The sequence below is a fragment of the Salarias fasciatus genome, chromosome 23 (assembly GCF_902148845.1).
Source record: "Salarias fasciatus chromosome 23, fSalaFa1.1, whole genome shotgun sequence".
Taxonomy (NCBI): domain Eukaryota; kingdom Metazoa; phylum Chordata; class Actinopteri; order Blenniiformes; family Blenniidae; genus Salarias; species Salarias fasciatus.
The window spans coordinates 34,983,786-35,008,185 of NC_043766.1; the positions used below are offsets into that span (position 1 = coordinate 34,983,786).

At 44.4% G+C, this 24,400-nt stretch overlaps 3 protein-coding genes across 5 annotated transcripts in view; 1 reads left to right on the forward strand and 2 right to left on the reverse strand.

The window, feature by feature from the left end:
* LOC115382172 (NACHT, LRR and PYD domains-containing protein 3-like) overlaps positions 1-24,400 on the reverse strand; it is an 80,001-nt gene that overhangs the window by 31,517 nt on the left and 24,084 nt on the right. The window contains exons 9-11 of the mRNA XM_030083852.1: positions 22,045-23,624; positions 21,791-21,964; positions 21,534-21,707 (exon numbers count right to left, since the gene is read on the reverse strand). Coding sequence (XP_029939712.1) covers positions 21,534-21,707; positions 21,791-21,964; positions 22,045-23,624 — 1,928 coding nt within the window. The remainder of the gene's footprint in view (positions 1-21,533; positions 21,708-21,790; positions 21,965-22,044; positions 23,625-24,400) is intronic.
* Positions 1,915-6,259, forward strand: LOC115382230 (uncharacterized). The gene is made up of 6 exons (XM_030083939.1): positions 1,915-3,047; positions 3,190-3,480; positions 3,585-5,130; positions 5,708-5,776; positions 5,886-5,945; positions 6,035-6,259. The coding sequence occupies exons 1-3, from the start codon at positions 3,027-3,029 to the stop codon at positions 4,176-4,178; spliced, it is 906 nt and encodes a 301-aa protein (XP_029939799.1). The 5' UTR covers positions 1,915-3,026; the 3' UTR covers positions 4,179-5,130; positions 5,708-5,776; positions 5,886-5,945; positions 6,035-6,259.
* The window catches only part of LOC115382236 (stonustoxin subunit alpha-like), an 829,400-nt gene continuing 817,883 nt past the window's right edge, over positions 12,884-24,400 (reverse strand). For 2 of the 3 annotated variants that reach the window (XM_030083948.1, XM_030083949.1), the window contains exons 3-5: positions 14,446-14,562; positions 13,766-13,812; positions 12,884-13,570 (exon numbers count right to left, since the gene is read on the reverse strand). In XM_030083948.1, the coding sequence (XP_029939808.1) occupies positions 12,996-13,570; positions 13,766-13,812; positions 14,446-14,459 (636 nt within the window). In that variant the 5' untranslated portion in view covers positions 14,460-14,562 and the 3' untranslated portion in view covers positions 12,884-12,995. Of the gene's footprint in view, positions 13,571-13,765; positions 13,813-14,445; positions 15,104-24,400 lie in introns of those variants that run through there. The other variant, XM_030083950.1, reaches the window with a different exon arrangement.

Consider the following 24,400-nt stretch of genomic DNA (forward strand, 5'->3'; position numbering starts at 1 on the left):
ATTTCTGAGCACAGGTATAACGGAGGCGTGGCCTAAGTCGGACCAAGTGGAATGCGCTTGGCCAGAGTCGGACCAAGTTATTTTTAGCCGTTTGACGCGCTTGCGTAAAAGTTAGAGACAACTGACGCTTGCTACCAAGGTAAACTGCATCTCGGCAGATTCATCTACCTTTATGGTGAATTTTACGTCTGTAAGTTCACAATTTGAAAAGTAATTATGCTCTTAAAGATAATTTGATTGGCATTAAGCGTCGGTAGCACCTGGGCGACATCTAATATAGCTCACCTGACTGATTTTGTTTGGATTACTATGCCTCGTTATTCTCCCCTGTAGAGCGTTAACTTCATCCTGATTGGACAAAACAGCGAACACTGGGAAAAGTTACCCTGTATTGTTGGTAAAAAATGTCAATGTCAATGTGATGAGAACGTAAATTTAATAAGTCATGACAACAAAAACTAAAACAAAAGGTGCGTTCGACATGAGAAAGCCAGAGGCAGACTTTTGAGACTTTTGAGCCGCCCCGCCCACATTTGGCCCGGCGTCACTGATACGTAGGACCTACGTAGGGCATCGAAAACTCGCGAGATCGGTCACAGCGGTAGCCGCGGTGAGCTGCTCCAGAGCAACTCACCACGGCTACCTGGCCCACCTCTCTGCTTCAGACAGGCAGGGGATTGGACCCCAGCCCACTCGTCATCAGTTTGATGACAACACGCTTTATTTGCATAAATAAACACCCAGTCCCGGCTCCAGTCCAGTGTAGAGGGGGGTCGGGGGGCGGCGGCTTAAACCCGGGTGGGGGGGGGGGGACGCATCGGTGCCGAAAAAGTAACGGAGCAACACAAAAACAGAATCCACAGATCAGAGGTGCTGTATGATCATTAACCACACTGCTAAAAAGCACAAATGGTAAAAAAACAAATGATAAAATAAGCAGCTCTCACCTTCAGCAGAGCTGCAGTCTCCTCTTTTTTTGACTTTTGAATAGCAAAACACCTCATATTGATCTGAGCAAGCCAGCAGAGTTTGCTGTTGTTTTTTAAGGACATAATAGACTGAAAACTTAATGTTTTTAATGAAATACTATATTTTGACTGAGGGGGCGAGGCAGTCTGCCCCCCCTTGACGCCTGGTCCGCACTTGCAGCAGCACGCACGTGTCACATGTAACTTAAAATTATTTTGTTTTTTTAAATTTTATTTATTTCAGTTAACTGAATATGAATCAACACAATGTGACACACGAAAGAAATTATGAATTCTTTTGTTTTTAATAAGAAAAAAAAAATTACCCCTCTGACAGCCAGGGAGGGGTGGGGGTGTGGGAGGGGGCATTGCCCCCCTAATTGACACCCCGGACGACGGGCCTGTAAACACCCCCCACTGTGGGAGTCATGAGAAACACGAACATGGAGAACATAGCTTTGTCCGAGTTGGAGTCTTACTTATAACTCCGCCCCACGGCTGCGCCGTCTGCTTCGTCTAGCTCCGTCTACCTCTGGCTTTGCCATCGTGAACGCACCTGATATCTCTGAACATCATGAACTGACGAGTAAAAATGTGACGAAAAAGCTGACGCTGACCGCCGGACAAGCTGGGTTATTACAACCATCCTCACGCCGGGCTCACCGGCTCCGGTCCGGCTCCGTTCTGTGTCTGATAGGTTACGGAGACGCAGCACCGCAGCAGCACTGTTTGTTGTTGTGCTCGTCTTCTTCTTCTTCTGTGATGTTTTAAGGCAGCTTGCATCCCGTTGGTTGCATTACCGCCACCTGCTGATCGTTATGATTGGAGCTTTTTTCTTGCAGGCTGTCATTTGTTGTAAGAATTTACAGAAAGAATCAGAAGTTCATATATTCATTTTTTTTTTCCAACAAGCCATAGATTTTCATATTTATGATACATGATACATTCTACATTTAAATATCTAAACATAATGCTTACAGTGGAGTTTTTACAACCGTGACAAATATCCTTTTGCACTTCTGCTACTGTACTTTTCCTACTGGGACAATAAAGCTATCCATCTATCTAATTTACTACAGTACAACAAAACTGTCAAATTTCATCAAGACTAAACTGTGACTATAACTAAATCAAGTCTTTGGTGAGTGACTAAAACTAAAATGAAATGAAAAATTCATGTCAAAATTAACACTGAATGTCAATATGTTGTCATTTCTTCCTTATTTTCCAATGTTTTATCAGGAAAAGTGTTAAAGTTTTTTGCTTTTCTTTGTGTTCTTGTAATGATGAGGATTTGTTGTTTCAAGAGTCACGTGACTTGTTTATTGAAACGATTCCTTACTGTGTGTGTGTGTGGAGTGTGTGCGAATGCAGATAAACTATACTTTTTTCTTACTGTAAAAGTGTCAGATTAAAATTGCACTTTAGTGAATAGTACAGAAGTTATATTCTTTTAATCATGAGAGTGAAAGTATTTAACTCTGATTTTTCATTTGCAATCAATTTAGTTATTTAATAAAATAAAAAAAGATCATGTAAACCAGGACATAACAACAATTTAACTAGGCAAAAACATCAGGTATGCATTAAAAAGAACAAAACCAAAAAAGTATATAAACATTGAGATCCAAACTACAGAAAGTGTAACAGAGAAGATGTAATTCCACACCCTTTACTTGTACAAAATAAGTATTTCACAGAAAATTCACTCGGGTAAGTAAAAGTAACTCCTACATTGTGTATTTTTATTTGTACTTTTTATTTACACTGAAATTTTAAGCCAATGATTTAAGAAAATGTTAACATTTCTACCAATTTTCCATTTTGATAAATGCTGTGTTTTTTTTATATTTTCAAGTGAGACCAGAGCCAGTGAGGGAAAGAATCATAATCAGCGAATCACAACCAGCAGTAGAGATTTTTTATACAGTGAAAAGCTGAGAACTAGAATCTGGATCGCAGTTGAGGAGAGTCGTTGAAGCCAAGAAGGTGGGTTTTGGGGTGTGGGAATGTGTGTGTTTTTGTCTTTTCCGCAGGTACCTGCAGAGTATAAAGAATATGTTTCCAGAGCTTGCTCAGGTAACAAAACTGTGTTTGAACTTTGCATGAAAAACATAATTTTTAACAAAATGAATCTCAATTATATTATTAAATTGGGTTATATTAGTTCTTTTTCCAATGTTCCCTATTTTTTTTTAATTTGTTGATTTATATCCTTCAGATGCCAAACATTCGCCAGATCAGGCAGAGACAGGGGGAGAGGAAGACTCGTCTTGGGGCTCCGGAAGCCATGGCCGGAGCTATGGAGGAGGTGCACGCAGGCAGGCTCACCATCAGGCAGGCAGCAGCACATGGGGTCCCTAAGTCCAGCCTGAGTGACCGAATCAGTGGAAGGGTGGCATCTGACTGCAAACAAGGTCAGATGCCACTTCTCAGTACCATCGATGAGAACGCCCTGGTAGAGTACTGTCTGTACTCTGCCAGCTACGGGTTTCCACTGACGAAGCCTCAGGTTAGCAATGCTTTCTTGAAATGTCAAGCTCTGCTTACTGTCACTTGTGATATTTTAATCAAATATAAGTAGAGAAAATTAAGACTTTTTGTATCCTGTTGTAGGTCCTGGCCCACGCTCTGGCCATCTACAATCAACGCCACCGAGAGGCTCCAAAGGTGGCACTTGGTCAGACGTGGTGGATTAACTTCAGAGAGCGACACCATCAGCGCCTCACCACCCGGACCCCAGACATTATTGACCGTGGGAGGGCTGCCCATGCTAAGAGGGGGCCCATCGAGGAATATTTCAGACTGCTCCAAGCAACCATCGACGAGCATGGGCTGAGGGAGGAGCCGCAGCAAATATACAACTGTGACGAGACAGGTTTCCAGCTTGACAGTGTGAGGCGAAAAGTCATCGTGCCTCGGGGGACCAAACATGCGTACAGGCAGGCCCCTGGCACAAGAGACCACATCACCGTCCTGGCCTGTTTTAATGCGACTGGTGAGGATGTCCCCCCCTTCATCATTTACAAAGGAGGATATCCAGGGGGGGCATACAACAGGGAGGGCATCCCCAATGCTCTCTATGGGAAGTCCCAGGCAGGGTACATTGATGGAGAGCTATTTTATAAGTGGTTTACCACTCATTTTCTCCTCCACGCCACCAAGGAGCGTCCGCTGCTCCTCGTCATGGATGGCCACCAGTCCCACTAAGGGCCAGAGCTGGTTAGGGCGGCACAGAGAGAAGGAGTCATTCTTCTGTGCTTGCCACCACACACCTCACACATTCTGCAGCCTCTGGATGTGAGTTTTTTTGGACCCTTGAAGGCAGATTTCTCTAGCACAACGAGTGATCTGTCGGCTGTTAGCCACTCTTTTCTGATTTCAAAGAAAGAGTTTTCAAAAGTCCTCAAACATTCATATCAGAGGCTAAAGAATCGTGGGGTTGTGGTGGCTGGGTTCAGGAGATGTGGCCTCTACCCTTTGGATCCGGATGCAGTTGACTGGTCCCGGGTCATGCCGTCCGGACCCCAACGTAGGGCACCTTCACCTCCCCCTTCTCCACCCCGTCAGCCTGTTCCACCTTCATCTCCGTTGCAACCACCTCCCTCCTCTCAAACTCCTCCTCCAGCCACGCCTTCTCCACCTCCTCCTCCAAGACCATCCTCTCCACCTTCAGCCTCTACGTTGGATCCTCCACCTCCTGAAGCCAGGCCCGATGTCTTCAATTCACATCCGTTGGTGACTTCAGGCCGTATTCCATCAGATCTTGCCAACCTCCTGGCTGAGATTAAATTCACTCACAAGAACAGCAGAGCCAGGAGGAACATCTCAAAGGCACGGATCCTCACAGCTGAGGAGATGACGGCAGCTATCGAGGATGCAGAGGACAGAGCTTCGAGGAGAGAGGCCCAGGCTCTGGCCAGAAGAGACCGAGAGCAGCAGCGGGCTGAAGACATCTCACCAACAACCGCAGCTGCCCTGCCTGGTGAACCAGCCTCCCACCCCAGTCGCAGAATGTCCTCCGACAGCCCCACTGTCAGTTCCAGACACTCCATCTCTGGTCCCTCAGCCCCCGGGGCCCCCTCTACATCCTTTTGCGGTCATAACTCCATAACACAAACAACAGTGAGCCTGCCTGCAGTGATGCCTCTACAAGGTCAAGGTACGTTTGACACAGGAAACTTTAAAGGATAAGTTCGGTTTAAACAGTTTTCACGTTGTTTATAGAAAGATGTATAACAATATACTCACTCAGAAGTGATCAGAGCACAGCGCCACCTACTGTGTCTCTTGGTGAATGTACTTCAGTTTACTTCCAGATCACTGTATTCACTTCAGAGATCTGTAAAACCAACAGCATGTATTTTGCGACACCGGGCTGTGGTGGAGGAGAGGCATGGGCGGACCACGAGGAAATATTTGTGAAACTAATGAGTTTTTGGACGATTAAAGCCGTTTTGGGAGCCGGCGCCACGGATGCCCCATTGGCTAACAGTATATGGAGGTCTGCAGCTCCACTGTTGATCTAACTTTCTCCCGGACCACTTTTCAGATCAGAAAACCCTTCTGAGTGAGTATATTGTTATACATCTTTCTATAAACAACGTGAAAACTGTTTCAACCAAACTTATGCTTTAAACAATAATCCCTTAAAATTTTGAAATAGTGATTAAAATTGTGCTGAAAATGACAACCGCGAACAACATTTTTACTTTCTTCTTGTGATGACCATTTATTAGGAATACAGCTCAGAACAAAAGCTCGTGGCCTCCTGAAAAAAAGAAAAAGAGCTTCCTCTCCCCCTTCATGTAAGTACTATTATTAAACTTGGTAAAATTATATTTATATTGCAACAGTTTTACACGTTAAAACTGTCTTATAATGGGACCATTTACAATGTTTTTATCTTTATTACAGGACTTCAATTGAGCTCCAGCCCCTTCTCTCCGTCCACTGGATCCACGACACCTACAGCCGGTAAAAACAAACTGAACATTATAACATTGGTTATCACAAGCTGATATTGTTTCTTGTATTTACAACATATACATATTTGTCCTTTGCAGGTCACACCACTAAAAAACAAGTGATGGAGCCAAAGGTGTGGCGGTGTGGCCGGTGTAGACAACCTGATCCACCAAATGATGAACAAGAGGTGTCCTGGGTCCAGTGTGACAACTGCTCTAAGTGGTTTCACACATTTTGTGTTTCCTGGGAGGAGGGCCTGGAGTAGTATTTCTGTTATTGGTGTATAGATATATAGGTTTTTAGTTTTTATATATTTGTAAATAGTTTTTATATATTTGTAAATAGTTTTTTTTATTAAATCATATTTGTATGTAATACTTAAATTATTTCTTAATTAATTTATCAATTTATCAATGATATCTTTATGAATTCATCAATTTTAGTTTGTCATACTTTTTAAAAAATAATTTTATTAATACTCTTTAAAAATATTGTCTTAATTAAAAATAATTTGTCTTGCTTGTCCAAGTTGTCTCATTTCTATGTACATCTTTAGCTGCCCTCATTAATCAGGAACATAAATAAGTCACTCATAGTTAATTACTGACCTAATTCAATCAAAACTGTATTTATATTGAGCTTTGCATACAAACAGTCTGCAGGACAAAGTGCAAATGGGCTGGACCTGGTTGCAAGAGGCTCTGAGGTTCTGATTTGGCCCTGGACCGGCTCTGGTTCAGCTCCGGAACTAAAATTAAAATCGGAACTTTTTTGTCGTGACACCGGCTCTGATTTGACCCTGGACCGGATCGGGCAGGCAATTGGGGCTGTGTTTATGGAATATAACAACGGACTAATGCAAACATCCCAGGATATAAACAGAAGACGTGAAAAGGTGAGCTTCTGTTTTCGAACGCAGCCTGTCCGACTCTGGCCAAGCCACACCTGAGCGAAACTGGCAAAGTTTGTGAGCTTTTATCTCGGCTACAAACAAATATTTTGCAAAACAACCGGACAACAGGCGCATTTTTGGAAAGACAACAATGCATACTTTCGTTTTGTCATAAAGGGCGACAGCTAAATAATAGTGCAAAGCTTTGTTTTCAAGTTGAAGAGAAAAAAATAGTAGAAAACAGCAGAAACCCTGTCCGACTCAGGCCATTCGTACGCTAGATACTTGGGGAGCTGAACTCTCCCACAGGCATCTTCCCACTCTTTTAATTTTCTGTCCTGAGGAAAGCTGTGGATGCTCACCACACTTCATTTAATTCCCTTGTTTTCAAAATTACACCCAAAAGCGACGCAATGTGGCATTTTGTTCAGTTGTAGCTGATGAGAGAAGTACTTTGTGAGTGGTTTGTGGCTTTGCTCGGTGAACAGACAACTACCTGACATCATCACTCCCAGAATGCATTGCGCAGCCAAAACATGGCCGCCACCATGTAAACAATAATCCTATAAACGAGTGGCATTTTATAACTTATGCATTATGTTTATACTTTTCTAACAGCGTATTTTAAGTGTAGACATCAGTGACAACATTTCTAGAGCTAATAGACGTTTTAATCGGGGTTCGCTTACAGCTCGTTCTGACCTAAAGTTATCAAAAGAATTTTGCTCCATCATAATATGCGCAAATGACGCTTGACTAAACTTTACTAGCTAGTTCAACATAAACTTTTGCATATCTTGGTCACAATGACTGCTAACGCCACCAAACTTGAGATCCTTGGTTGGCATGCAAACCCGTAGTCCCTCGTGGTGAACTCTTGCGAACTCCGCTAAATCCGGGCCCGAGTTGCGCAGGAGGCTTGGCCCCCTATCAGCACTGCTTGCAGTTCTAGTTATTTTTAAAATCAAGAGTCCAACAAAAATATGTGAGTAATTTCTGCCATGCCTTTTAAAGAACCTTTAATTAGAAATATATATGTGTGTGTGTGTGTGTGCTTTTTTTTTTTAATTCTGGTTCATCATTTTTTGGAGAGATGTGAGGACTATGCAAGTTTTTTTTTTCCCCCCCTCCGGGATATGAAGTGTTAGTGGTATCTTGGCAATATAAAATAAAGCCATTGTGTTTGAAAACATCGTTATCAAAGTCATGAAATCATCCTTTGAAAATGTGTTTGCTTCATTCATTTAATAAAATCAGTTTAAAGCACAATCTGAGTCCAGAATAATTTCCAATGTATAAATAACCAAAAGAGGCAGTTCTCCATTGAATATTGGTAACATTTTGTTAGATAAAAAGCGGTACAAGCAATGTAAACATGTACGTAGACAGTTAGAAAATTGTAAAGATGAATTCAGCTGATTTTATGAGTGATTGTTGGAAAATGGCCAGCTTTCTGCTCCATTTAATAAATCACGGTCTCTTCAGTGGCTCCACTTTGGCACCAATCCGCTAAAAAACACTCATTTTACAAATTTTTTTTTCAGATTTGCCCCTTTTTTTCGTGTCTTTCCTTTTACCATCCCTTATTATTTTATTTTACCGAGAATTTGACTAGGGCACGGTAGAAAATAACAGAGAATTTACTGTGGTTCACTGCAGCGTTGTCAACGCAAAGTACAGCGGACTTTTGGCTGCATGTGCATGTGAATAAGCTGAATGATTATCAAATGCTAAAATTACAAAAGATGTTTCACTCTTCTGTACTGTACCATTTAAATTTTCTGGCACTCCTCACAGTCTGTGCTGCGTCCAGAGACATCCGCCATAATCATTACAAAAGATGATTTCTATAAAAATATACGTAGATATATACTTCATGAGTGATTTTGTGTATCTTTCATGACACTGACAAGCTGAAAACCTGTCTGTGAGGTTTTCTCAGACAAATGATCATCTTCCCTCCCCTGCCTGCACACTTTCTGCATGAAATTATCACTGCGCCCAGCTGATTCTGTTGACACCTCCCCCTGGTGCTCGGCCACGCCCATCTAGGCGCAAGCGCAGCGGACCGGTCAGACACCTGTTGATGAAAACACAAATCTGCCTCCGCTGGTTTGCGGTTCTCTGTGTTGCGCCATGAAAATACGGCCCATGATGTTAAATATAATGCAAAAAAGTGTGCGATTTTAATCTGCCGTACTAAAAGTGTCAAAAACCTGCATTTTCCATACTTTCATTTGTCTAGCCAAAAGCTGAGTGTAGTAGTCGTAAAATTAAATATCTGGGTCATTTCATCACAGATCAGCTTTGTGATGATGATGATGATGATGATGATGACATTTATCGTCAATGCCGATCATTGTATGCTCAAGCCAACATCTTGGTGCGAAAATTTCATATGTGCAAAGAGAATGTAAAAATTAAGCTGTTAAGACCGACAGCTCACCTCTGTATACCGCCCCACTGTGGTGTAAATTTAAGAAGGGCACACTGCAGAAACTGAAAGTTGCCGTCAATGACGCTTTTCAAATCGTGTTGAAAAAGCCCAGGTGCAGCGGTACCGTCTGCTGTTCTGTCAGGCTCATGTCAACTCTTTTTCAGCTCTGATGAGAACTCTGATTTATGGATTTATATGTCAGCTAAATGACTGTAAGAACTCTCTGATACAGAATCTGGTTGTCCGTTACCAGTCAGCTCTGTGGAAGCACTGGTCTCAGTGCCTTTTATAATTGTGTGTCTGTCTTTTTGTTTTGCTTCTTCTTTTATATGGACCGAGAGTCTGTTTAAATAAATATATAATAAATAAAGTAAGTTTTTATTGTGGTTCATCCTTTGATCTGTTTGAGTCACTATTTTAAAGATTTTGTTATGTTTTCAAAGTCAAACAAGTTTTTATTCAATGCAGAGTTGTATTTGTGGTGATTAAAGCGACACTAAGGAACTTTCAGTTTTCGTTGATTTTGGCGGCGCCAGTGGACAAAAGCGGTAGTGTTTTGCCTGAATGAATACTACATTTCCCATGAGGAGTAGCGCGTGGCGTGGTAAAATGCTGCTCCCGGTGGCGTGCTGTCGGACTGAACTCGCCTACATTTGTTTCCAGTGGCTGTGTGAAGGACGGATAGCGACGAGGTAATGAATCTAATGGTGGCTAAAACAATGTTATATCATGATGTGGCGCATGCCGTAAAGCAGTCTGCACATTTGGAGCTTTTTAGTGTGCAGGATTCCTACCACCCTCCTCACAGCTGCTTAGTCCAAGTGAAAGCAATACTGACGCCCTCAGGCCGTGACAGAGGGGTCATTCAACTAGCTGTAAGTCGATGCATCATCACAAAAGATATTAAAATGTTTTATTAAGGTTGAAAAGTTCCTTAGTGTCAGTTTAAGTGCAACTCGCTCTGCTAATAAAAAATAAATAAATAAAAAAAAAAAATCTCCTTGATGGGTCTGTGACATCATTAACATGGCCACTAGGAGGAAAGTGATGTCATAATTAAGGCATGAATTGATGACCATTCTAGTCATTTTGCAGGGGAGGACAGTCTCCATCTTTCACTACCTCCACATCAATATAATAACGAACACCATTACAGGACGAACTGAACAAAGGAGAGTGGAGGCAAGTCATTTAAATCTGTATTCCAATGAAAGTGTACATATGTACAATATTCTGTTGATCTCAAAAATTATTTCCAAGCTTTGCAAACAGGGTCCAGCTTTTCTCAGTATGGTCCGTTTTCTTGTAATTATCCAATGTAGTATCTCTCATGGCATGGCACACAGAAGCTGGACATGTAAACAAACAACGCAAGCTGCAAATAGGCTGCCGTGGCCCACAATATACTGAGATGTGACCTCGTGGTTCGAGCCCTATTGTGTTACAAGACTGCATATTTTATTATCAAGTTAGAATAAAGTTAGGATTGTGATGACTATGTCACCATATTAGTGTTAGTATTTAATTTTTATCATGTTGGGGTGGGCCATGGAGGAGGACGATCGGTCGGCCGCGAAGAAATTCTGGCAAACCGTCCGGCGCCTCAGGAGGGGAAAGCAGGTCTCCGCCAACACTGTTTACAGTGGAGGTGGGGAGCTGCTGACCTCAACTGGGGATATTGTTGGACGGTGGAAGGAATACTTTGAGGACCTCCTCAATCCCGTCGCCACGTCTTCCGTGGAGGAAGCAGAGGCTGAGATCCCAGAGGTGGACTCGTCCATCACCCAAGCTGAAGTCACCGAGGTGGTTGGCAAGCTCCTCGGTGGCAAGGCACCGGGGGTGGACGAGATTCAGCCTGAGTACCTTAAGTCTCTGGATGTGTAGGGACTGTCTTGGTTGACACGTCTCTGCAACATCGCGTGGCGGTCGGGGACGGTGCCTCTGGATTGGCAGACCGGGGTGGTGGTCCCCCTGTTTAAAAAGGGGGACCGGAGGGTGTGCTCCAACTATAGGGGGATTACACTCCTCAGCCTCCCTGGGAAAGTCTATTCCAGGGTACTGGAGAGGAGGATCCGACCGATAGTCGAACCTCGGATCCAGGAGGAACAATGCGGTTTTCGTCCTGGTCGGGGAACACTGGACCAGCTCTATACCCTCCATAGGGTGCTCGAGGGTTCGTGGGAGTTTGCCCAACCAGTCCACATGTGTTTTGTGGATTTGGAGAAGGCATTCGACCGCGTCCCTCGTGGAGTCTTGTGGAGGATGCTCCGGGAATACGGAGTCCGGGGCCCCTTGTTAAGGGCCGTCCGGTCTTTGTATGACTGGAGTAGGAGTCTGGTCTTCATTGCCGGCAGTAAGTCGGACCTGTTCCCGGTGCATGTTGGACTCCGGCAGGGCTGCCCTTTGTCACCGGTTCTGTTGATAATCTTCATGGACAGAATTTCTAAGTGCAGCCAGGGGCCGGAGGGGGTCCGGTTCGGGAACCACAGGATTTCATCTCTGCTTTTTGCAGATGATGTTGTCCTGTTGGCTTCATCGAACCCGGACCTACAGCATGCCCTGGGGCGGTTCGCAGCCGAATGTGAAGCGGCAGGGATGAGGATCAGCACCTCCAAATCCGAGGCCATGGTCCTCGACCGGAGGAAGGTGGCTTGCCCCCTCCAAGTTGGTGGAGAGACCCTAGCACAAGTGGAGGAGTTCAAGTATCTTGGGGTCTTGTTCACGAGTGGGGGACGGATGGAGCGTGAGATTGACAGGCGGATCGGTGCAGCGGCTGCAGTGATGCAGTCGTTGTATCGGTCCGTCGTGGTGAAGAAGGAGCTGAGCCGAAAGGCGAAGCTCTCGATTTACCGGTCAATCTACGTTCCCACCCTCACCTGTGGTCATGAGCTTTGGGTCATGACCGAAAGGACAAGATCCCGGATACAAGCGGCCGAAATGAGCTTCCTCCGTAGGGTGGCTGGGCGCTCCCTTAGAGATAGGGTGAGGAGCTCAGTCACCAGGGAGGAGCTCGGAGTAGAGCCGCTACTCCTCCACATCGAGAGGGGCCAGCTGAGGAGGCTCGGGCATCTGTTTAGGATGCCTCCTGGACGCCTCCCTGGGGAGGTGTTCCGGGCATGTCCCACTGGGAGGAGACCCCGGGGAAGACCCAGGACACGCTGGAGAGACTATGTCTCTCGGCTGGCCTGGGAACGCCTTGGGATCCTCCCAGAGGAGCTGGAGGAAGTGTCTGGGGACAGGGAAGTCTGGGCATCCCTGCTGAGACTGCTGCCCCCGCGACCCGGCCCTGGATAAGCGGTAGAAAATGGATGGATGGATGGATGAATGTTGGGGTGTTTTATCATGTGAGCATCATATTACCATCTTAAGTTACTTTTTTGATTAAACAAAAGGAACAAACGGAATTCAACACAAGTAAAAGTGAGAGTGCTTGACTTGTCAATGATTTACCTTTATTGCTTATGATGGAACATTTCAAGAAACACCACAACAATTCAACCACAACAAACACCAAATGGAACAAAGAAATCATTAGTGGACCTAAACTCCTCCCTCCTTCTGATAGAACCCCCCCCCCCCCCCCCCCCCCCCCCCCCACCTTCTCGTAGACCACTCCCAACTTCTGTTAGACCCCTCCCACCGTGTGATAGCTCCCACCTTCTGATAGGCCCCTCCCACCTTCTGACAGGCTCCTCCTCCTCCCTGCTGTCAGAGACAGAGACCGTCCTTCCTACAGAGGACACAGACTCACTGAAGAACCAGGGGACCAGAGTCCAAATCCAGCATAGAGAGGATCAGTGAATGTGGTGTTGAAGGTGTGGAGGAGGATCAGAGAGTCAGAGGAGACTCTGAAGAAGGACAGAGAGCCAGCAGGACAGTCCACATACACTGCTACTCTACCAGACCAGGAGGAGGAGGAGGAGGAGGAGGAGGAGGAGGAGGAGGAGGAGGAGGAGGAGGAGGAAAGGACTGTTCTTCTGTCATTGTGCCTGACATAGTAACCTCTATCAGAGCATTCCAGTCTCCAGGACTGATGATTCCGTCCAAACACACACTCCACACTGTCTCCTTTCCTTCTGATTCCTCTGTAACTCACTGATATGTCAACATCTCTGCTCCACTCGACCTCCCAGTAGCATCGACCACTCAGATCATTTCTACACAGCAGCTGAGGACAGTCATCAAATCTGTCTGAATTATCAGGATACAGCTGCTCTTCCTCCACATGTGTCACCTTCCTGTTGTTGTTGGACAGTTTGAGGTTTCTGTTCATTGAGTTTTCATCCACTTCAAGTTGAGAGAAATCTGATGGAGAGAAAAAGAGTTCAGTCCTGATGTGACACATCTGATGGATTTGTTGTTTGTGGACTTCCTGACATGTTGTTGATTGAGAGAAAGTTTGATGAGGACACTTTTTGTCAGGCTTCTCTTCACAGTAATGTTTGAATGAATCCAAAGCTTTGATTGAAAGACAAACGGACAGTGATGAGTCCAACTTACACTTCCTCACACCAGGTTTGAGCCTCTGCTGTCCGCCATGGTCCACCCTGCAGGAAGAGAGACAGTCAGAAGGGTTTTCTCTCCAACATGAGTCCTCACTGCTGCTGAACATGAAGCAGAACTCCTCAGTTTGTCTCTGGAGACAGAAAGAGGCTGAAACTATTCTGAGTCCACCATCTATGGGACTGTTTGCCTGAGTGAGAAGAACAAGTCCAACATTTCTACATGAAGGTCATCATACAAGTCAACTGTGTTGGGAGGTAAGGACTCGACGAAGACAATGTTCTCTGTGTTCTTTATTCAGCAGATCTGAGAGCATAATCACACATTGCTCACGTCTCAGTGAGCTGTCCCCTATCTCCAGCTTAAATTCTGTGTTCGATTCCCAAGAGGCTTTTCCTCCATATTGCCTCTAAAATCTGGATTCAATCACCACACCTCATTATCTAATAATTATATAATGCAAATACTCATATAAGATTTCACATAAATGTTTAGATCATAGTTCACTTAAAGGTTCTATTATGCATACATCATACAGGAATTGATGAAGACAAATTGATGAACAAAGAAAGCCTCCTCTTATGTGTTTGCCGACATTCACTCACCCCAACAATTATGCCACAGTCGATATATTTTTTTTAAAATGAGTGTTGTTAGAGGCTTCTCTTCTCACTCACCAGATATGTTTCATGACTATGTGCCATTAACCATTGTCTCTCCTCTTGTCTATCTCTCTCTCTTTCTCTCTCTGGATCCATGAGATTCATGATCTGACGCCACCTGTTTTGATCCACCTGTATCGAGTAGAACAATGCTGAGCTGAATCAGAAAATCAACCCATTTTGTAGGTTTCTTCCTTTTAAAAGGGAGATTTTCCTTTCCTCAATCACTACAACCGAAGAGGAACAAAATCATTCCAGCAGTATGAATACACCTCTGAATCGAAAACAAATGATAAATAAATATTATTTCAAAGTAAAAAAATGAAGTTGTTATTTAATGTACAGAAGAGTATTCATGGACAATTATAATTAGTTCAAGAGCAAAAATCCCTTCTCAAAGAGAACAAAATCCAGTCCGTGACTCACATCAACTTGCTTCTGGGTCAGAGGTCAGAGTGATAAGGATACAGCGGAGTGACAGCTGTTCAGATGAAGCCGTCAGGAATATTTATAAAAAGAATATTTGTCTCCAGAGAAGCATTACTTAAATTTCAATACAGATATTTCAGTAACACTTTATTTGAAGCCCCCCTGTATAAAACATAATTACATTTATAAAGCATTATAATGCCATTATAAGACGTGTAGCTATAGTTATAAACATTCATAGATGATCACAATGCCAGGACCTATCCCTAACCCTAACCCTAACCCTAATCCTACGCTGTATAGTGAGTTATAAAGCATTGTGATCATGTATGAGTGTTTATAACTACTTATAATGTGTTATACCGGGTGCTTCAAGTAAAGTGTTACCGATATTTCTCCTTTCTATAGATTTGTTTGAAGTTTTGTTTTTGTGGCTCATATTGCGGCTTCTGATCTGTTTCAGAAACTATTTCAGAGATTTTGTCCTGTTTTGAAAATCAATCAATGCAGAGAATTGTATTTGTGGTTAAATGTAACTATTAAGTGCAACTCGCTCCGCAAAAAAAAAAAAAAAAAAAAAAAACTGTCAGTCCGTCATGTCCGTGACATTATTTACATGGTTACTAGGGGGCATTTGATTTTAAAATGTACCCCATGGTTGTAATTTGAGGCATGAATTAATGACCAATGTGGTCCTTTGAGTTGGAGGACTTGTTGCTTCTGCTGCATCCAACAGGAATTCAGCTGATGCGGGCTCATTTGGAGGTTCATGTGAAAAAAGTCAGTGGTCCAGGTCTTCTGGTCCCCTGGCTGCAGGCCTGGGAGATGGAAGAAGGCAGCTGCTGCAGTGTCCGGCCAGCTACTACATGAGGTGAGGAGGCGATAGTGCACCTCCAGAGTCGGATTCCAGCTGTGAGGTCTTCCATCTGAGGTGCCATCTTGCCTTTGTTATAGAGGGTTTAGCTGGCCACATGTGCTCAGCCAGAAGCGGAAATCATCAAACCTCATCTCAAGTCCCAGACATGTCTCCCATTATGCATGATCGGTTCATCAAAATATGAGATACATATTTCTCCATTCCATGAGGTCCCAACAAAGTCAACCTGTTCCTTTATTGAAATAAATATACTGTAATAACAAATAACTGTGTTCTCGTCACCCCGGCGGTATTGTGTCTGTCTCCTTCAAGCTCGGGTCCTCTACCAGAGGCCTGGGAGCTTGAGGGTTCTGCGCAGGATCTTATCTGTTCCTAGGATTGCGCTCTTTTGAACAGAGATTTCAGATGTTGTTCCTGGTCTCTGCTGGAGCCATCCTCCCAGCTTGGGGGTTACTGCTCCCAGTGTCGAGATATATATATATATATATATATATATATATATATATATATACATATATATATATATATATATATATATATATATATATATATATATATATATATGGCTGGATAGTCTAGTGGTTAGGGACACAGACTTTGGAACAGGAGGTCGGGGGGTTCGAATCCCGGCCAGGGCGTAATCCAGTTGGGCCCTTGGACAAGGTCCTTGGACAAGGTCCTTCACACATACGTGTCCACACCTCAGCATGAGCGAAACCAGAAATGACAGAGTCATACCGGCTCGGACGTCGCCCGGGTCAACAAGGTCCGCGTCAGTTGTTGTGGAACCAGGGCATACTGATGACAAATTGGCTACTGGAACAAGACACTCGTGGAGCAGTTCGGAGAACAGAGCGTTAATGGAATGCTACTACAGCAGTAATCCCAGCGAAAGGGGATACATGCAGAGAATGTGGGAACAATGGTTACTTCGAAACCCAACATCCAAGCTGACTAAGAAACAGCTACTAAGTCAGTGCTCGAATATCCGGAAGAGGAACTTACTGTCACAGTTGGAGATTGATGAGGTGCAACAGGAATGTTGCAAGACCCAGCACCTCACCCACGGTACAAGATGCTACATCAAGAGGGAGCCAGGACGACAGGTCATACGAGACTGGGTACCAAGCCCCAATAACAGAGCTGAACACGAGAGCAGCTGACCTGAGAGAGAATATCATGACGTCCTGGGGGAACTCAACACCCTCCTGGCTGCCAAGGCTAAGTAATGACAAAGTACCATCGGGATCTCTACTGGAAGATGTGAACACAGCACTGCTAACAACGCCTACCAACACCATCACTGAGACCAATCAGCTGATATATGCAACAGCGACAGTCATCCTTGAGATGCTTGGCTACAAGATGAACAGCATGAGTAGCCGGAGTGACCAAGAACCTCCATGGAAAAGAAGGCTAGAGGCAAAAATCATGGCAACACGGAGAGAAGTCAGCTTCCTCGCAGAACTAAGCAGAGGGGTGAATCTCAAGAAAGAACTGCCCAAGAAATACAGAAAGCTGTCAATAACTGAGGCACTGGAGACTGCTGAGCAAAGACTCACAGCCCTAGCTACCCGCCTAAAGAGATACACGAGAGAAGTGGAGACCAGGAGAATAAACATGGTGTTCTCCAACAATCCAGCTAAGGTCTACTCTCAGTGGCAGGGTAGTAAGACCACAGCAGACCCACCCAGGACTGAGACTGAGCAATACTGGAAGAGTATCTGGGAGAAAGATGTGTCACACAACACCAATGCCCAATGGCTGGCAGCCTTGCAGGCAGAGCACAGCAACCTCCCAGAACAAGACCCAGTAGTAATTACAACAGCAGATGTACAGGCAAGAGTGGCCAAAATGAAGAGCTGGACAGCTCAAGGGCCCGACAAGTTTCACACCTACTGGCTTAAGAAGCTAACTGCACTCCATGAACGCCTTGCAGCACAAATGAACCAGCTGCTAATATCAGGGACCCACCCCCCAGAGTGGCTAACCCAAGGTCGGACAGTCCTCATCATGAAGGACACCCAGAAGGGAACAATACCATCAAACTACCGGCCTATAACCTGCCTCAGCACCACATGGAAACTCCTATCAGGCATCATAGCGGCCAAGATAAGTAGGCACATGGATCAGTACATGAGTAAAGCACAAAAAGGGATTGCCAATAACACCAGGGGGGCCAAACACCAGCTACTGGTTGACAGGGCAATCGCCCAAGACTGCAAGGCCCGCAGCACCAACCTGTGCACTGCCTGGATTGATTACAAGAAAGCCTATGACTCAATGCCACACACGTGGATACTGGAGTGCTTGAAACTGTACAACATCAACAGGACTCTGAGGAGCTTCATTCAGAACTCAATGGGGCTGTGGAAGACAAGTCTAGAGGCCAACTCAAAGCCAGTGGCACAGGTTAGCATCAAATGCGGCATATACCAAGGCGATGCCTTGCCCCCCCTGCTGTTCTGCATATGCCTGAACCCCCTCAGCCAGATCATTACCAAGAGCGGCTTTGGATACCGGTTCAAGAGCAGAACAACTGTCAGCCACCTCCTCTTTATGGATGACATCAAACTGTATGCCAAGAATGAGCGTGATATCGACTCCCTGATTCACCTCACCAGGATATACAGCAATGACATCAGAATGTCATTCGGACTGGATAAGTGTGGACGAATGGTATCTAGAAGAGGGAAGGTGATCACAACTGAAGGAGTTGAATTGCCTGAAGGGAACATAACAGATGTGCAGGACAGCTACAAGTACCTGGGGATCCCACAGGTAAATGGTAACCATGAGGAGGCAGCTCGAAAGTCAGCCACAGCCAAATACCTACAGAGAGTAAGACAGGTCCTGAAGAGTCAGCTGAATGGCAAAAATAAGATCCAGGCCATAAACACCTATGCCCTACCAGTAATCAGATACCCTGCTGGCATAATATCCTGGCCACTGGAAGAAATGCAAGCCACTGATATCAAGACAAGAAAGCTCCTTACAATGCACGGAGGGTTCCACCCTAAGTCCAGCATACTGAGGCTATACACCAAGAGAAAGGAGGGAAGCCGAGGACTAGTGAGTGTCAGAGCCACTATCCAGGAGGAAACCAAGAGCCTCCATGAGTATACCAAGAAGATGGCTCCCAGTGATGATCTGCTAAGTGAATGCCTCAGACATCAAAAGCCCAGTAAGGAGGAAACAGAGGAGCTATGATGGACAGATAAAGCCCTGCATGGCATGTACCACCGACAAATTGAAGAAGTGGCTGACATTGGAAAAACATACCAGTGGCTGGAAAAGGCCGGACTGAAGGACAGCACAGAGGCACGAATCATGGCTGCACAAGAACAGGCCCTTAACACAAGATCAATAGAGGCCGGGATCTACTACACCACACAAGACCCCAGGTGCAGACTGTGCAAAGAAGCCCCAGAGACAGTACAGACCATCACAGCAGGGGGTAAGATGCTGGCAGGTAAGGCATACATGGAACAGCACAACCAGGTAGCGGGCATCGTGTACAGGAACATATGTACCGAGTATGGACTGGAGGTCCCAGGGTCAAGATGGGAGACACCTCCAAAGGTGTTCGAGAACAATCGAGCCAAGATCCTGTGGGACTTCCAGATCCAGACTGACAAGCAGGTGATGGCCGATCAACCTGACATAGTGGCAGTGGATAAACAGCAGAAGACAGCTGTGGTGATAGATGTAGCTGATAGATGTATATTTTCGTTTTTCTTGGAGTTTTATTGATCATTATCGTGGTGGTAGTGTGGAGCTCTGCAGCTGGTGCTGGGTGGCTGTGGTTCAGGCTTGGGTGGATATTTCGGTTGTAATGTCGGTTTCATGTGCATATTTGAAGGTTTAAAGATATTTGTGTTTTGTGCAATGTGTATATTTGTTTATTGTGTAAGTTTCTGTTTATTAAAATGTATATTTGTATGTTTTCAGCTCTCACGTTTGGGGTTTGGGTGTTAAAGTGAATAAACCCTGAGCATTAAGAAGGAACAGTTGTGCTGTCCTCGTTTCCATCACGCCGAGGGAGGAACAAGTCTGGACGTGGACAACGTGACAACACCTGGCGACGGCGGTCCTGGGTATTCGGGATGATGGAGATCAAGGGTTCCTGTAGACCAGACGGGTCTGCAGAAAACACATGATGTGAATTCACAAGACTGGAGCAGTGTACTTATTAATGTTGATTTATAGTGATTGTTTATCACTGTTATTTGTATTTTGTTTTTTGCAAAAGAAATCTGTTCTGTTTCTTAAAAAAAAAAGGTGCCTGACTGCTAAAAATGTGCACTGTTTTGTAAATTGTTTTATAAGAAGTTGAACTCCATTTGATTAAAACGTTTATCTTTGGCAGCTCTCTTGTTTTTGCATGTCTGTCACAGTGAGGTGTTTGGAGTGAGGAAGTGTAATAATAATGCGTTCATCTTAATGTAATCTGACGGCTGGTGATGGTGGTTTTGATGGAAACTCTGATCTCCTGACAGATACAGTGTGCTGTTCAGAGACTGTATCACAGACACTGATGGGGTTTGCTGCATTTTTGGTGCAAGTGTGTGGGGTATGTGAAAGTTTCAGAGTAACAGGCTAAATACTGAGTAATTACCAGGTAATAACATGGAAACAGACCTCACTTCCTTTTACAGTACAAATCCACTTTAATAACTATGTAATTTCCAGGTAAATATTTTTCTATTTACTGGGTAATAAATGAGTAATTACCATGTAATAACATGGAAACGGACCTCACTTCCTTTTACAGTCCAAATCCACTTTAATAACTATGTAATTTCCAGGTAGATATTTTTCTATTTACTAGGTAACAAATAAGCAATTACCATGTAATAACATGGAAACAGACCTCACTTCCTTTTACAGTACAAATCCACTTTAATAACTATGTAATTTCCAGGTAGGTATTTTTGCAGTTCCTGGGTAACGAATAAGTAGTTACCAGGTAATAGTGTGGAAACAGGCCTCACTTCCTTTTGCAGTAGTCTACAGTTCAACCGTAATTACCAGGTAAATGTTGTAGTTACTGAGAAATACTAAGAAGTTACCAGGTAAGTAGTAAAAAACACTTAACTAATAGGGAAATACATAGCGTACACACCTAGCAGTACCTAGTAATACCTAGTAAAAAGTCTACATTTCCCAATGATTACATGGTAATTACTTAGCAATTACTTAGTAAGTACTTGGCAATTACCGACATAGTTGCTATATACATTATAATTACCCAGTAATTAATACTTACGACCAGGTAGTTACTTGGTATTTGCCTAGAATTGGTTTAGTAATTACTCTAAAAGTACTAGGTAATTAGAAACATAGTTACCCTGTAATTACATGGTAATTTTACAATAACTTCTCCTTATTACATGGTACTTACCCTGCAATTACCACGTTAATACATGGTAATTACCGTACTGTAAAAGGAAGCGTTACCGGTTTTTTTTGTCATTTAGTCAGTGGTGTTCTGTCTTGTGTATTTTTCCAGGATTCTGATTGGTTAACATAGCCTTGTGCTTCTCATAGCAAACCTTGATGTAGGTTTGGGTGCATTTAATAGGTCAAAACGAGGTTTCGATGTAACATTGTCTCAAATATGAGTTTTTCAAAAAACAAAGGAAGATAATGCACTCTTTGTAAACATAGCGGTCATTGTAAACATAGCTTCAGTTTGAGTGACAAAACAAGATATTTGATTGAAAGTTCATGAGAAGTGGAGGCATTGTGAAGAACATCTCAGTCTCCATGAGGAACTCCTGTTGTGAGTTCATACCTGAGAGTCTCCAGTGAGCAGTGTGGATCCTCCACTGCCGCTGACAGTTCCTTCACTCCTGAGTCTCCTGGATGGTTGTAGCTCAGGTCCAGCTCTGTTAGATGGGAGGACTTGGATCTCACAGCTGAGACCAGAGAAGCACAGCCTTCCTCTGAGACCAGACACCCTGACAGACTGGAGACACAAACATGGCTGCATCAAGTCAACAAGGAAGAAGGAAGATCCTCCACATGATGAAGCAGCAGCTGGATCCTGACCTGAGAGCTTCCAGTTTACAGTGAGGACTCTCCAGTCCAAGAGACAGAAGCTTCACTCCTGAATCCTGCAGCTCGTTGTTACTCAGGTCCAGATGTGTCAGACTGGAGGACTGAGAGCTGAGAACTGAGGACAGAGCTCCACAGCTTCTCTCTGACAGACCACAGCCGCTCAACCTGAAGAAGAAGCAATAAAGAAAACTAGCTAAATATTTGTCATTGACTCAGTTCTCCATATTAGTTCATGAGGTACGTACAGAGCTTTGTTGGAGGCTTTGACCACTGGCAGCAGGTTCAGAAGAGCCTCCTCTGAAGCAGAGTATTTCTTCAGGTCAAACTCCTTCAGATCTTTTTCTGATGACAGTAAGACGAAGACCAGAGCTGACCACTCAGCAGGAGACAGTTCATCTGTGTCGAGATGTCCTGATCTCAGGTACCGTTGGATCTGCTCCACCAGAGAACCATCATTCAGTTCATTCAGACAGTGGAACAGATTGATGCTTCTCTCTGCAGACAGACTCTCACTCAGCTTCTTCTTGATGTACTGGACTGTTTCCTGATTGGCCTGTGAGCTACTTCCAGTCTGTGTCAGCAGACCTCGAAGGAGACTCTGATTGGTCTCCAGTGAAAGACCCAGGAGGAAGCGGAGGAACAAGTCCAGGTGTCCATTTGGACTCTTCAAGGCCTCGTCCACTGCTCTCTGATGGAGATGGTGGAGCTGAGGCTGTTGTGGAGATTGTTGAATGGTTGTTTGTTTCTCTTCCAGCAGGTTGATTCCAGAGTTGATGAAGGTCTGATGGACATGAAGAGCAGCCAGAAACTCCTGAAGGCTCAGATGGATAAAGCAGAACAAAGACTTCTGGTGGCCTTTCTCCTTTTTAAAGATCTGTGTGAACATTCCTGAGTACACTGAGGCTGCTCTGAGATCGATGCCACACTCTGTCAGGTCGGGTTCATAGAAGATCAGGTTTCCTTTCTGCAGCTCCTCAAAAGCCAGTTTTCCCAGAGACTCTATCATCTCCCTGCTCTCTGGACTCCAGGTTTCATCTGCGTCAAGGTCTTCATCATACTCGATCTTGTTCATTTCAACCTGGACCACCAGGTGGCGGATGTACATCTGAGTCAGGGTCTTGGGCAGCTCTCCTCCCTCTCTGCTCTGCTTCTCCAGAACTGTAGCAGTGATCCAGCAGAAGACCGGGATGTGGCACATGATGCGGAGGCTTCGTGATTTCTTGATGTGGGAGATGATCCTGCTGGCCTGCTCTTGGTTTCTGAACCTCCTCCTGAAGTACTCCTCCTTCTGGGGGTCGGTGAACCCTCGGACCTCTGTCACCATGTCCACACAGTCAACAGGGATCTGATTGGCTGCTGCAGGTCGTGTGGTGATCCAGAGGCGAGCAGAGGGAAGCAGTTTCCCCCTGATGAGGTTTATCAGCAGAACATCCACTGAGGTGGACTCTGTTACATCAGTCAGGATCTCAGCTCGACGAAACTTCAGAGGGAGTCGACACTCATCCAGACCATCAAAGATGAAGATCACCTGGAATTCTTCAAAGCTGCAGATTCCTGCCTTTTTGGCTTCATTGAAGAAGTGATGAACAAGTCCCACCAAGCTGAACTTCCTCTCCTTCACTACATTCAGCTCTCTGAAGGTGAATGGAAATATGAAGTGGATGTCCTGGTTGTCTTTGTCTTCAGCCCAGTCCAGAGTGAACTTCTGTGTCAGGACTGTTTTCCCAATGCCAGCTACTCCCTTTGTCAGCACCGTTCTGATTGGTTGAGATCTTCCAGGTGGGGCTTTAAAGATGTCTCGTGGTCTGATGCTTGTTTCTACACTCTAAGAAATAAAGTAACAGCTCAGCTTAATTCAATTAAGGTAACAATTTGCATCAACCTTTTTAAGAAATTCCAACTAAAACCTTTCAATAAATCCCACAGAACTTTTCAATGGTCGAAACTCAGTTATTTAAGGACAACCAACATAATTTACTTCAACCTGCAAACAGTTAATTAGGGTGAAGTAACATAATTTTAATAAACTGGTCAATGTCAAAATTAAGGTGAAGCAACTTAATTTCAGTGAAATGGTTTATGTAAAATTAAGGTGAAGCAATGTATGAAAGAGGTGAGGTTACCTCACCTTAAAACATGGTTTGAAAATCTTACATGAACTCATTCATTTTCTTCCGCTTCCCCCTTTCGGGGTCACGGGTGGCTGGAGCCAATCCCAGCTGCTGTGGGCGAAGGCAAGGTCACCCTGGACAGTTCACCAGTCTGCCACATATATATATACAGACATACAACCATTCACACACACATTCATACCTAGGGGCAATTTAGGGTGACCAATTAACCTGACATGCATGTTTTTGGACCGTGGGAGGAAGCTGGAGTACCCGGAGAGAACCCACGCGCACAAGGGGAGAACATGCAAACTCCACACAGAAAGGCCCCGAGCCCTAGCCAGCATTTGAACCCAGGACCTTCTTGCTGTGAGGCATGAATACTAACCACTGCACCACCGTGCGGTCATCTTACTTACACTCAGCCCTAAAATATTTAGGAACACTTTTGTTTGTTTTGTCTTACTTATTTAAAGTTTATTTTTTACAT

Bases quoted from the DNA above. Each gene is read 5' to 3' on its own strand.
- LOC115382230 (XM_030083939.1), top strand. From the start codon at position 3,027: ATGTTTCCAGAGCTTGCTCAG. The intron at 3,048-3,189 runs GTAACAAAACTG...TATATCCTTCAG, and splicing joins TGTTTCCAGAGCTTGCTCAG to ATGCCAAACATTCGCCAGAT. The intron at 3,481-3,584 runs GTTAGCAATGCT...ATCCTGTTGTAG, and splicing joins TTCCACTGACGAAGCCTCAG to GTCCTGGCCCACGCTCTGGC.